The sequence below is a fragment of the Silurus meridionalis genome, chromosome 27 (assembly GCF_014805685.1).
Source record: "Silurus meridionalis isolate SWU-2019-XX chromosome 27, ASM1480568v1, whole genome shotgun sequence".
Classification (NCBI taxonomy): domain Eukaryota; kingdom Metazoa; phylum Chordata; class Actinopteri; order Siluriformes; family Siluridae; genus Silurus; species Silurus meridionalis.
In genome coordinates, this window is record NC_060910.1 from 6,435,505 (window position 1) to 6,450,698 (window position 15,194).

General features: G+C 38.8%; 1 protein-coding gene across 2 annotated transcripts in view; it reads right to left on the reverse strand.

Annotated features, from left to right (window-relative positions):
• Positions 1-15,194, reverse strand: part of kiaa0825 (KIAA0825 ortholog) — a 135,842-nt gene that overhangs the window by 92,418 nt on the left and 28,230 nt on the right. For both annotated transcript variants that reach the window (XR_006924695.1, XM_046841647.1), the window contains exons 5-7: positions 10,579-10,746; positions 9,295-9,374; positions 5,987-6,208 (exon numbers count right to left, since the gene is read on the reverse strand). Coding sequence is in view for 1 of the 2 variants with exons in the window: in XM_046841647.1 (XP_046697603.1) it covers positions 5,987-6,208; positions 9,295-9,374; positions 10,579-10,746 (470 nt within the window). In the remaining variant the exon portion in view is untranslated. The remainder of the gene's footprint in view (positions 1-5,986; positions 6,209-9,294; positions 9,375-10,578; positions 10,747-15,194) is intronic.

Below are 15,194 nucleotides of genomic sequence, written 5' to 3' on the forward strand. Positions count from 1 at the left end.
GACCATAGGTGCTGTGGCGAGTTCGAATCAGGAGATCATTTATTCCTCTTAAAATGTTCTGCTTGCTGTTAAACTGATGCTGAACTGTATGTCAGTGTAAGTAGATACCAGCAAGATACCAACAATACAGCTGATTTCGCAAAATGTACAGTGGAACCTCGGAGCTCGCGAGGGTTAGGGACCAAGACCGGTCGTGAGTTCCGAATTTTCGCGACCTTTTGATACGCCCCTTCCAACCCAGTAAAAACCCAAAGAACACTATACTAAATCGATTTAAATGAGTAAATAACACTATTTCACTCCATAACACTTAATTATTAGACAATTTTAATGAGATAAACCTTGATTAGAAATGTTAAAACTAGCGTTCTGAGCAGCTCGCGGTTGCTCACGAGCCGATCTAAATGAGAGTCGCCGGTCGGAATGAAAGTCGCGAGCATGCGAGGTCACGAGCGCTGAGGCCGCGAGCTCCGAGGTTCCACTGTAGTTCAGTAAAAAGTTCTGCTATGTTTTGCTATGTTTCCACACGACGCATTTAATTGCTGGATTTTAAATGGCGGATTTTGTGCCTGATTTGAGACTTGATGCATCAGTAAAACAAATGTTAATTGATTAAAAATTATTTATTTTTATTTTTTTTTTTAGCAAAAAATGGTAAAAAAGGACCTCCTGAATAAAAGTCTGCTGCGTTAAAGGTTTTAACCTTTAATTAAACCTTTAATTTGAATTATAACAAATAGACACAGTCTCTATATATGATTTTAGTTGTCTTTTGCACATTGTACTATATAACGTATTGTTATAGTGTTAGTTATTTATATATAAGTTGAGTTACAGTTATTTTATATGTGCTGATTTTGGGTTCTGTATCATCCAATCAAATGTTATTATGTCACTACGTAGGGTTTAGTCCACTGTTAGCTGGAGTATGCTCGTAGGTTCTGGTGTGGATGGTTGTAGTGAAACTCATCAGCACTGGGTGAGAGCATTACCCTGTTGTTGTTAAGTTATGCTTGAATAAGTAAAGTTTCGGCAAGGGATTCTCTTTGTTGTGTGCTTCTCTTCACGCCTTCACAGACACTGATAATCCAAAGACAGGGGGACAACAATATTGAGTAGGTTACTGGTCAGTGCTATTAAGTGTTTTTGTCTTTTGACTTGCACCAGGTTGCACATGATTCACCTTATGTGGCTCGTACAACTTAGTTTAGTCCTTAGCTCTGTGTTCTGTTATGTAGCTCTGTGTTCTGTTATGTAGCTTTGTGTTCTGTTATGTAGCTTTGTGTTCTGTTATGTAGCTCTGTAGCTCTGTGTTCTGTTATGTAGCTCTGTGTTCTGTTATGTAGCTTTGTGTTCTGTTATGTAGCTTTGTATTCTGTTCTCGTATGTAGCTCTGTGTTCTGTTATGTAGCTCTGTGTTCTGTTATGTAGCTTTGTGTTCTGTTATGTAGCTTTGTGTTCTGTTATGTAGCTCTGTAGCTCTGTGTTCTGTTATGTAGCTCTGTAGCTCTGTGTTCTGTTATGTAGCTCTGTGTTCTGTTATGTAGCTTTGTGTTCTGTTATGTAGCTTTGTGTTCTGTTATGTAGCTTTGTATTCTGTTCTCGTATGTAGCTCTGTGTTCTGTTATGTAGCTCTGTGTTCTGTTATGTAGCTCTGTAGCTCTGTGTTCTGTTATGTAGCTCTGTGTTCTGTTATGTAGCTTTGTGTTCTGTTATGTAGCTTTGTGTTCTGTTATGTAGCTTTGTATTCTGTTCTCGTATGTAGCTCTGTGTTCTGTTATGTAGCTCTGTGTTCTGTTATGTCACTCTATGTAGCACCAGGGTTCTGGAGAAACGTTGTCTCATTTCACTGCGTACTGCGTCAGCTATATATGGTTGAAATGATAATAAAAGCTTCTTGCTTTGACTTGACTTGACATATCAAATACAACAGTAAAAAAACTGACATTTCTTTCACACCATTTTTACACTGTAAACTAGTGAAAGGAAAAAAAAAAAGCAATCACATGAACATATAATCGGTTCCAAATTCAACACTGTCGTTCGATCAGTTGAAATAACTTTAACACGAGTCAAATTTTTCTATGTGCGTCACATTAAAGTGGCTGAATCACTCGAGCGGAAATGGATGGGCGAGAAGTCGGGCTATTTCTTAATTTAAACACACATAGCCTTCCCTCCTGTGGCACTAGGAAAGAAGAGCAATACTTTATCTCATGTTTCCACATTTGTCCTGAAGAAAGGTTTCTCTTTGCAAGCCCTGAGTGAGAGTGTGATTATGAATATGTGTGTATGTGTGTAAAAAAAAAAAAAAAGTATGCCTAAGGGGGCGCATCACTTGAAAGAAATGAGTCCTAAGGGCTATCTGCAAATAAGGCAGCTTCAAATTGGGACATGCACACAATATTTTCAATCTGCTTCCACCTCCTCTTTCTAAAATGAAGACATCACCCCAGACCCTTCCCCAGCACCCCAAGCTGCCCTCGGTTCCCTCCACTTTGAAAGAGCAGCACGTCTGCATTAATGACACTTGATCGGGCCATAGCATTGAGTTCATTGCCAAATTTATACACCTATAGAAGTGAGTTATAGCAGCAGGCATCTTGAAAGCAGTAAAACATGCGTGTATACAATATATACACTCCCTGGGAGTCACCACAACCTGAGGCCTTCTGAACACAGGCAACAACGGCACGCTTTTTAAATGGAAACATTCCAATACTATCAATCAGACGGTGCACAAGCAAGTAAGGGGTGACTTCATGATTCTCCACTAAATATCAGCGCTCGCCGACACGATACTCTCGTCTCTTGCTGTCGGAGAAAGACATACGCGGAACAGTAAGAGCCCCTGCCAAGCCTGAAGCCCCAGCGGAGAGAAGAGGCCTCGAAACAATGAGCCATTTCGACAGAGGAGTCAATAACCAGCTCGCTTTGACCATTAAGACCCACGATGCTCGCCACTCTCTCAAACCGAAGGTGATGAGGACTCAGGAGGTGTCTGTGAGATTTATGGCTTTCTCGAGTCCACTGCTTGGGCTCGGAGAAGCTTTAACTAACACAGATCAAAGATATGGATCCCAACAGGACAGCCACTGCAAGGTTATTCCTCTGTAAGCCTATAAAACATTTAAAAGCTATACTCTGTTGCAGACTTTTTTGAACAGCTACTTTTGAATGGTGCTGAATTTCAGGGCCCTTACCACGAGGCAATAGGTTAAGGGCGATGCGCAACCAACGTCAAGATGATGTGCTCAATATAACGGCTGTGATAAATGGTTCTCCCAAGCATTATGCGGGACAAGAGCAGCGGCAAAACTCGGAAATCTGAACTATGGCATGAATGTATGAATATCAAAGTGTGAAATATTGATTCTATCAATGCATTTGCTGAAGCTGGTCCTGTGGTAGCGTGCTGCAACCTGCTTACGGTCCACTGTGAAACGTGTCAGAAATAGTCAGGGTTCTTCAAGTCTCAGGGCATCAAGGGACGCAAATAAATGCACGCCGTAACCTTTGAGTCGAGCGCTGCTCATTTCCAAGCACTGACCTACACGGAAATGTGTTGTACAGGTCTTGAGTGTGGACAAATTCTGACACTTGTGATGTGCTTCGGTGAGCACCAAGTGCTCCGTCAAAGTGCCAGGATTAAAGGAAAAAAAATAATAAATTCAAATATTTTATTTATTCAAATGCTTGTATTTGCATCAAGAGGATCATCAGTGCTTCAATCACTATGTGCACATTAAAATCCATGCCAGGGTTCAGATATGTACATTAAACAAATAGAACTAAACTAAACAAAATTTCATTTGAAAAAACAGGAATGTTCTCCTGTGGAATCCTGACTATAAGATTTGACCACTGAAGACTTTTTCAACATCCCATTTCACAATTAGTCCTAATTTGTTGTTATAAAAACCTCCACTCTTCTAGGAAGATGTTCCACTAGATTTTGGAGTTGGTTGTGGAGGTTTGTGCTCATTCAGCCACAAGAGTGTTAGTAAAGACAGCGATGTAGGTGAGGTGAGAAGGCCTGGGGGTGCAGTCAGCATTCACATTCATCACAAAGGTGTTCAATAGGGTTGGTATCAGAGCTCTATAGCAGGAGATCTTCCACTCCAGCTCATGTAAAGCACATCTTCATAGACCTGGTTTTGTGTACAGGAGTATGTTGGAACAGGTTTGGGTCTCCTAGTTCAAATAAGGGGGAAAAATCATTCTACAACATCAATCCTATAGAATTGTGTTACTCCAGCTTTGTGGTAAGAGTTTTGAGAAGAACCACTCATGGAAAAGTCTTACTTTTGTCCATATAGTGTAGTTTTTGAAGAGAAATAAAACACAACATGAATCTGAAAAAGAAAAGGATGTGATATAAACAAAGTTGTACAGTGGAGAGTGCTGCTGCCTCACTGGTCTTAATTCAGTCTTGACAGTTTTCTCTACTTTCATAGGTTTCTCTCTGTTCTCTGGCTTCCTTCCTGTGTATAGTCCCTTTCAAATCAACTAAAGTCCCATCCGGGCTGTATTTCTACCAGTGTTTTCTGGAATCGGCTCATGACCCTGGCCAGGATATAGTGGTTACTGAGGATGATTGACTTAACAATTTACATTTGAGGCATTTTGGCAGGCGCATTTATCCAGAGTGACTCACAACTGAGCAGCTGAAGGTTAAGGGCCTTGCTCAAGGGCCCAGCAATGGCAGAGTTGGTGATCCTGGGATATGAACATGTAAACTTTCGATCCAAAGTCCAGTGTCTTAACCACTGAGCTACCACCTCCAGGTTCTGATTGTAGATGAAAATATAAACAATTGTCCAACTGAACATACTCAAAATTCCAGACCATATTAAAAAACTTTTTTGGGGGTGTCAAGGGATATTTGGGTTTATTTGCTTGTGTGTGTGTGAGTTGTGAAGTTAATATATAAAATATACTAAAGAGGTTGTATTAGGGCAGAAAGTGTGGAGAATGTCCAAATACTGTGTGCCTTTTTTTGTTTTTTAATCTGCAAGACTTCATCTTTCAATTCTACATAACCAACAGACTTTTCCGGCTTGAAAATGAGAGCCTTAAAATTCTTCCAGACTTTCCAGAAATCCTGATTCAATGACCCTTCTAACAGTAAAATACGTCTTCCTTTTACATCAAGTTAAATTTACATCTAGAGCAGCTCATCTCCACAGATCTCCACAGAAACACACGTGCAGCATGCAAGACGGAAGAAATTCAGTACTCCGTGATGATCCAGCTATGATCAGAAATAACTGTTTATGTCAAATTCCAGATGTGTTTGCTGCATTTGTGCCAGTCGTGTGTACTGTTTTATTTCTTCCTGATGGCATTTTAGAGTATTGTCTTTACAAGTATATTCTTTTTCTTTCTATCTTCTTAGAAAGGCTCTTGGCATTGCATATTTATAAAAACGAGTTTTTCCTTTAGAGATCCATTTTCATACGTAATGTGTTTCTTTTATGACTTTAAACAAACGTGTTCTCAGCAGACCGATGGTGAGACCCAAATGACATGCACTCTGCCCAGTTCAGAGGCCCACAGCTGGTGCTGAGACAGGCCATCAATTGCTCATGCTAATGTGAGCGCTCGGCTCTCTGAACAAGGAAAATCGCAATGAGGGATAAAATGTGGCGAGACATCCTGGGCCGACACAGGAAACAGCTGGACACAGTCTGAACTGTGGAACTTAAGTCCCTTAAGACAGAGCAGATGTCACTATGGAAGATATATGAATGGATCTCAATGTCATTGTAGGTCTAGTGTCACTGCAAGCTAATGAACATTAAATAAAGCAAGCATAGACAGATAAAGACATTGTGAAGCAGCTCTGCTTCTGATGTCACTATTTCACTGTGATCTGTATATCTTAGCTGTAACTCCACCATTAAGTACTATAACATCTAGAATATTATAGAACATAGACTGAATCCAGTTTTTACAGTACAGATGATGCACAGATGAAACTTACCTTAGCGACCATTGTGGGCATGTCTCTCTCGGTACAGAGTTCAACTTCCTGTCTAAGAGAAACACAGGCTAGATGGAAGAGAGTTGATGAAGTGCTATGCATCCTCTCTTCTTGCTGCAAATGTTTACTGCAGACATCGTTTAGAAATGTCTTTACACCCTGGACCATATGAGAAACCAGCTCCCGAAATGCTGCCCTCCACTCAAACTCCAGACACACCACCTGCACATACATACCCACACAGATACAGCACCAGAAAGATCAAGTCAGCAATACAAAAGAAGGTAATGTGACCTTTTTGGAACTAAAAATATCAAGTACAATCCCCCAAAAAATAAATGGCAATGATGGAATGATGTGACGTCCCAGAGTTATATGTTCTTATACCGTAAGTGTTTCACTTACAGTATATCACAGCAGTTTGTCAAGTTAAAGTGAGGCAAAGAAGGGGATCATTTTTTCTGCGTATAGGCATGTATGTAAGTAATGCGGGACATGAACATAAACAAAATGGATTTCTGTGATCACTTACATTACAGCAGCTATAAAGTGTTCTTAAGTCTCAGTTTTTCATATATACTTAAAGTGAAAAAATTGTAATAACAGGTTTTCATTATCACAAAGAAACCAAAAAAACAAGAAACGTATATATATATATATATATATATATATATATATATATATATATATATATATATATATATATACATACAGTACAGACCAAAAGTTTGGACACACCTTCTTATTCAAAGAGTTTTCTTTATTTTCATGACTATGAAAATTGTAGATTCACACTGAAGGCATCAAAACTATGAATTAACACGTGGAATTATATATGGAATTATATACATAACAATATGTCATATTCTAGGTTCTTCAAAGTAGCCAACTTTTGCTTTGATTACTGCTTTGCACACTCTTGGCATTCTCTTGATGAGCTTCAAGAGGTAGTCACTTGAAATGGTTTTTTCAACAGTGTTGAAGGAGTTCCCAGAGAGATGCTTGGCACTTGTTGGCCCTTTTGCCTTCACTCTGCGGTCCAGCTCACCCCTAAACCATCTCGATTTGGTTCAGGTCCGGTGACTGTGGAGGCCAGGTCATCTGGCGCAGCACCCCATCACTCTCCTTCTTGGTCAAATAGCCCTTGATGCCTTCAGTGTGACTCTACAATTTTCATATATATATATATATATATATATATATATATATATATATATATATATATATATATATATACAGTACAGACCAAAAGTTTGGACACACCTTCTCATGTCATGTCGGCCCCTACAGTATATATATATATATATGTGTACAGCCCTTACATTTCAGCTAATATTTTAGTACATCATCTCAAGGGATAATAGTTGAAATGAAACTTGAATATATTTTAGAGTGGTCAATGTGCAGCTTGTAGATCAGTACAGATTTACTGACCTCTAAAAATAACTCAACATACAGCCATTATTGTCAAAATAACTGGCAAAAAAAGGGAGAAGTGAACATGTCAAAACTATGTCCAAAATGTTAATATTTAGTGTGAGCACCATTGTTATCTAGCACTGCCTTAATCCTTCTGGGCATAAAATCCACCAGAGCTGCACAGGTTGTTGCTGGGATCATCTTCCACTCCTCCATAATAACATCACAGAGCAGCTGGATGTTACACACATGGTGCTTCTCCACCTTCCGCTGGAGTATGTCCAACAGGCGCTTAATAAGGTTTGAGTCTGGAGACATACTTGGCCACTGCATCACCTTCACCTTTAGCAAAGCAGTTGCCATCTTGGCAGTGTGTTTGGGGTTGTTTTTATGTTGGAAAACTGCCATTCAGCCCAGTTTCTTAAAGGAGGGCGTAATTTTCTGCTTCAGAATGTCACAGTACATTCTCTCAATGAACCGCAGCTCCCCAGTACCAGCAGCACTCACGAAGCCATAAAAAATGACTTTCCGCTTCTGCAACCACTAAATCAATGCAGGCAGCAATAATGCGTCTGTTTTTTGAAGCCAGCTTCTGCACCTGACGCACAGCACAAGGACTCAACTTATTTGATCGAACGATTCGAACCCATCTTGGAAAACCTCTGTATGACCCTGACCACTGTACTGTAACTAAGTTTTAGGGTGTTACTGATCTTCTTTTAGCCTTGGTCATCTTTGTGGAGACACAAACAATTCTGATTCTCAAATCCTCAGAGTTTTAACTATAAGGTGCCATGTTGAACATCCAGTAGTCAGTAGGAGAGAATTGTACTCAAAGCACCACATTTTAACTGCTCTTACAAACAATACACAAATTTCTATGGTCCTGTCAATCAGACAAAAACATGAACATGTGAGTAGGACATATGGCTTTGCATGGTTAAGCAGTGTACAGCTCCAAAATGTAGTAGAACATCTTCCCTGAAGAATGAAGGTTATTATAACAACAAACTAGGACTAAATGTGGAATGGGATGTTCAAAAAGCATATATGGTCAATCTGATGGTAAGGTGTCCACAAACCGTTGTCCATATTGTTTTATTTTGGCCCAGTTTGTTTTAGCTCTCACTTGTGGATTTCTTATGTGCACGTGAATGTTTAAGACACATTTGGAAAATCTAGAAACCTAGAAGATTCTTCACTTTGTCCCACTTAAGAAAACTTTCCCTTATGTGTCCCCATCAGAGAGAGATCTACTTTAAAAACTAACCAAAAGCCATTTGAGGAACTTTTTCTCCTGAGAACATTTTCCCCCTTCATTTTGACACCAGAGTGCTTTATTATTAGAAATCAGGCACACACTATATATTTTGTGTAAGCGAGTTACATTCAAATATTCCCACCCTGCACTTACTCTTTTCCTCCATATGCAACTCAAATCATGTCAATGGTGAACAGAAAATTGAAAATGTAATCTTGAAAACGCATGAAAAGTTCAGTTAGATACAGAAGCAATAGGTATTTTTGTTCTTTTTTATTTTTTTATTCTTTTTTTTTTTTACAGTTTATTTAGGTATATTTCAGTTTAAGAAGAAGAAAAACATTAGTTTTAGTTTTACCCAGGTGATCTATTGAAACAACATGAATTTTTACTTCTAAAAATGTACTTTTGATATCATATATGAATTCTAATGAATTCATATATGATGAAAGTAATAATATCTGTCTGTCTGTCTGTCTGTCTGTCTGTCTGTCTGTCTATCTATCTATCTATCTATCTATCTATCTATCTATCTATCTATCTATCTATCTATCTATCTATCTATCTATCTATCTATCAGTGCACAGTCAGTTTTTAATACAGTTAACAGCAGGTCTGCGTGATGTACCTCAGTACTCTGTAAAAGAAGGTCAGGTGTGCCTTTACCATCCAGTGCAGACATCTCCACATCCACTTTCTTTAGGTTCCCTACAAGGCACAAGAGAAATCAGTTACACTTTATCATCAGCTGCCATGACATAGATAGTTACCTCAAACTAATTAAATATGATATAATTTAACAATTAAGAATATTTACATAGAGCATAAAGAATGAATGGACAAATCCACAATCATCCATGAAGCTCCAGTAAACAGGTCAGTGAGCAAAGTGATTTTAGATCTCAAGCATTATATGCACCAGTAACCAAAAATGACTTCGATGATCCGCAGGAAAAAAAAGCGAAAGTAGCGACAATTATTGTAGAAACTGAGCTTTATTTTCAGACCACATTGGGAGATGGTGGAGTTTATTTGAACCCCACATAGCTGCAGCTATATCGGCGGTAATCCGGGTGAAGAAGGGGATAAGTGTGTGTGTGTAGGCAGCAAATTAAAAGTCCATGCATCAGAACCACATTTTTCTAATCAGACGCTTTGAATGTGAAACCCCGGGTGAGGCAATTTAGCTTAACGAGAATGAGGGGCTCGCTGGGCCGAATGAGGAAGGAAGCAGTCGGGGTGTCACTTTTTGACCTTTAAGCTCATCTGATGAATTTCTGGTAATTAAGTCATTTGATTGCCTGAATTAATGATTTGGATAACTGCCCTTTAAAGGCTGTTTACTTCTCTGTAAATTGAGGTCTTTTCTGCATGTCTTGTTTTTTAATGTAACCTTTATAGAAATTACTACATGCACCAGTCATTTTCATGGCCAGCTAAAAAAAAACTGCAGCTCTTAATTTTCATAGCAAGAGAAGCAAGAGAAAGGGAAAGAGAGAGAGAGAGAGAGAGAGAGAGAGAGAGAGAGAGAGAGAGAGAGAGAGAGAGAGAGAGAGAGAGAGAGAGTGTAAAAATGTAAAGGACATTCTGTAGCAGTGTTTGGATAAAACATTGCAGGCCACACTGACATAAACAGCATCATATAACTGCTTGCAGCCAGACACTATTACACTAAAATCTTGGATGCATGCAGTTCTTAAAGATCACCTGAAAGTTTAGCTTTGTGCTGTTAAAGATTTGAGATAAAAATAACTTCCAAAGTAGTTGCACAGTGTTTATTGTAAATACCTTCATATTCAGTCTGTGAAATTTTACAAGCCTTATCTTAATTAGTACATTTTTGCTCATGGTGCACTCACATCGATGTGAGTTTGTGTACCTTATGGTAACACTATGACGCATTAAGCTGTACCTTTAACAATACATGACTCTCCAGAACAGTTGAGGAAACCCAGTTCAGATACCAGATCATCCACTCGGCGCTCCAGCTGCAGCATTATGGTGGCCAGTTGGGCAAGGCCTCTCAGCTGCTCAGAGGTCAGGAAAAGGTTCCTGCTTATTTGAGGGTCGTCTTGAGGAGCTGCAGTTGGATACAACATTTAGGTTACTAAGGGAGAATTCCATATATCACTTCTAAAGGTTCTTTGGATTTTCCCTCTTGGGGGAACCCTTTAAACCTCATGACAAAGGATGTCTTTCTGAAAGCATAACCCCTTTTAGAAAGTTAAGAGTAATACACGGATATTTAAAAAGTATAACCGATTTCATTACGCTATATATCAAAATACGAGCTATTAAAATGTCATGAAATCATTGATAATTTTTATATGAATTTTAATGTCAATTTTTAATTAAACAATCATTCACCAAACCACCCAGCCATTCAAGCAAGCAAGCAAGCAAGCAAGCAAGCAACCAATCAAGCAACCTACCAACCAATCAACCTACCAACCAAGCAACCTAACAACCAATCAACTAAACCAACCAAAAAACCTACCAACCAATCAACTAAACCAACCAATCAACTAAACCAACCAAGCAACCTATCAACCAATCAACTAAACCAACTAACCAAGCAACCTACCAACCAATCAATTAAACCAACCAAGCAACCTACCAACCAATCAACCATTTAACCAAGCAACCAAACAACCACCAATTCAACCAACCAACCAATTAAAAAACCTTGCAACTAACAGAACACCCAGTTACCAACCTTCCAACCACTCAACCAACAAACCCACCAAATGACTACAGATGGTGATCGTCCCTTGAGTTCCAAAAATGCTCTGAATATATACTAAGATGTAGTTAATGTTTTCTGTAATGGTGTACCGGTGTTTTAGATCGTGACAGGTTTTACAAACAAACATGGACCTTATTTTCTGTCATCACAAAATAAGCTCATTCTAAAAAAAAAAAAAACAGAAAGAAAAAAGAAAGTATTTGGTCTACATTAAAAAGGTTTTTGTAAATTGTATTAAATGTGTACAGTGTACAGTCAGAATCAAACACATCCCGCTTTTACCCAAAGTAACATTTATTTCTTAAAAAAAAAAAAAGAGGTAAACATTAAGGTTATGGGCTTTGGCATTCGAAGTATTTGGACTCACAATCTTTTGATTACTAGCTTATAGACTGAACCATTATTCTCACCTATCACCTCTCACCTCCCACTCCACACAGCTCCACCAAAGTTCTCATTCCAAAGGCTTGCTCAAATGACACAAACTTTACTCGGCTCACCCGCACACGACCCCTGTTTCTTATATTGCTTTTGCATCCCCGAGGCTGCCCATGCCATGACTTGGGGGATGTTCCGCATTAAGCCAAAAGAATAGGAGTGACGAGGACCGCCTGGCTGTATTTTCCAAAGCTCCAGCAAACTTGATTTATTTATTTTTTTATTTATTTTTGTACCCGCTCTTAAATGAGCTGTGCTACCAGAAAAGTCGTTGGGGATAAAGAGGGCATTAGCAGAAGTTAAAGTGGATAAGGGAGGCATTAACAGAAGTTGTGAAAAAGTTGATGATGGATTGTGGTGAGGATTGAGAGATTGGGGTTTGGGCGGGTGGGGGGTGGGGTTTAGGGAAGCAGACCCAATAACTGCAACATGATTGCTTTTGGATTCTAATGTCATTTTTTGTCACATTGTTATAACAAATCTGACAATATGACAACATACTTATTCCCTTGTTCCTTTCGGTTTAATCAGGCTGCAAGGGCTGAGAGATAAAGAGGCTATAAATATCTTTATTTATATTTCTACCCCTCTTTCTCTCTTGCATGTCAGTCTGGATGGATGATTATTCTGATGCAGAAGTTGATCCCAGCAGCTGTCTAGTGGGCACCTCGTTTGTTTTAATACAAGTGTTTTTGTGTATGTGTGTGTGATCATGTCAGCTCTCCGGTGCTTTATTAATGGGTTCCAAAGGGACCGAGAGAAGCCGTGGAGCAGTGTATGGAAAAAGGCTGCATGAATGCATGGAGAGCTTCTCTAGCCCACTAGAACCATGAGCTGCAAAATAAACCTCAACAATAACAACAAGCAGAGCTCTGCCTGTTCCATTATCATATGCACTGACATACATATTGCATTATACATCGAATATGTGAAGGTTTATCCAGCTGCTTCACATACTACGTGTCCCCAAGTGTATTCAGCAAGACGTAAAGGCAAGGAGCTCCCGCATGTGGATGCAGCCTCCATCTAATGACGCTTTTCAACCAAACAATGCTCGGTGTCTCTATAAAGCACTCAATAAAGCATCCTGTGAAGCTCTGTGGACTGAGTGACACAGTGAAAGCAGTCATACATGGTAACACTGATTGTAAATGGACACATAAACCATATAAAGGCTCTGATTACGTCTAAAGTAGTTGATAAATTTGAAAGCTTTATGGTTGTATTAATAATTATTTATTTGACTGATGCTTTATAAAAAGCAAGTTACAGCTGTATAAGGATACAATTCAGATACAAAGTTAGGTTAATAAATGCTTAGTGCCTTGTATAACAATCTGATGGTGGTCTTCTATAAAGGTTCCCAGGTTTCTGCAGAATTGTTTTCCTTTACACTTCTTTTTTTTGGCCTTGAGTTAAAGATTTTATATTTTGCATACATATTAGTAGTGGACAAATGAGCCTGGGTGCCCAGGACATAATGCATAAATGGTATTGATTTATATATTTACTATTTTCCAACAGACTTGCAGAGTTTTTTGACTGTTGATTCAAAGATTCCCAGGATCTCTTTACTTACTGAAACAAAAAAAACAACTTTTGCTAAATAAAATTGATTACTTGGTGAAATAAATATTCTTCATTCTTTATAAAGTACCCCAACCAATGCCCACTACCTTGCCCTAATTTTGTTATGTTTAAGCCTGATATTATAATCATTCTAATATATTTTTTCCTCATTAATCTACATTTAAAATTTATTTTTTTTTAGATTATGTCTCTCATAGTGGAAATGCACCTACGATGACAATTTCAGACCCCTCCATGATTTCTAAGTGGGAGAATTTGCAAAATAGCAGGGTGTTTAAATACTTATTTTCCTCACTGTATATATATATAGACTAGATTTGTTGTGTAGCTCCACCACTATCTGAACACAGAATTGCCTTTACAAATTGAAAAATTAGTTGAACTAGCACTTCAACCCCCATTGTGATGAAGAATAACGTGCCTCTTTATCAGTCTTTTGTCTCTCTATCCTTTTGGCATAGTACTACAATATTTGGCTTGAGCTCCACCAGCTCTACCCTTGAGCTCAGGGGTCGCCTGCTTTGTCGACACTAACTCACACTTAGCCCTGGCATCTCACCTTCATGTTTAATAGCCTGCTGTCGTGCTGGCTTGTCTTGTTCTCATACAGCCATAGCCTTGCTATTTATTGGCCCATCCATTAATGGCTTATTAAACTAGCACTTTCATTGCTAACTCTAAGTAGCCTGTGTGGGAAAAAGATGGCCTGGGCACTGGAGGCGTAATGGGGGTTATTACAACACGTTGATAGAGAGGAGGTGGCCACTGTGCTGAAAGCAGTCAGTCGTGTCATTTACAGTCGAGGGAAGACAAGCCAGTGCCATGCCAGGGGTCAAAGAAAGGGCACGGATCTAAAATAAGGTATAAAGAAAGCAGCAATATAACCCGCCAGGAGGATGGTACACAAGGAAAGTGCTTGTCTAAGGAAAGTGTTTGTTATGGACCATGATGAGAAGAGTGCAGAGCATGTGAATCATTCATTTATTAGTTCTGTCGTTTAACAAAACGATGTTATAGTTAGCAGCAGTATTAGCTGGAGAGGTATCAGCAGCTATGCTGTTAGTGCTGATATTAATCAATTGATATTAACAATTACACAGACTAAAGAAGGGGGTTTGATTAAATCAGTGGAGCAGAAAAATTAGTTGGAAGTGAAAAATTGGACAGAAAAGAATCAACGCTGAAGATTCTGTGGTGAAGTTTCTATTCTCTGCAGATAAATTTATTCTGCTGTCCCCAAAACGATAAAAATATATAAATTGTGCATAAAAGGTAAATGGTTAAACCACAATAAAACAGGCATTGTGGTCTTCCAGAATAAAAGCAAACAAGAAACCAACTAATACCGTCAAATTTTCACATAACATCATTGCCTTACTTTGATGTACCGCTAGGCCTGCAGGCTGCTTTGACCCTGCCATACAAATACTTCCAAATATGGCAGAACACTCTATGGAATCCAATCCAAATGCCACAAAACATCAATACTCATATTACTCTGGCTAAAACTTTACAGTTCAACACTCAAGCAAATACGGCTTTACAGAAGCAAAATATGAGCCCCATTAATCAACAATGTGGTCATATCAACAAATCGTGTCCTCAATAAATACAGTTTCTGTAAAACTCACATAACTCACCCATTAACTGCTTTCTTCATTATTTGCCAAATATCTGCATAACCACACCACTCACCTAAACACCAAGTCAAACATCCTCTAAAAACATCTATACAGACAACCTATTAAACATCC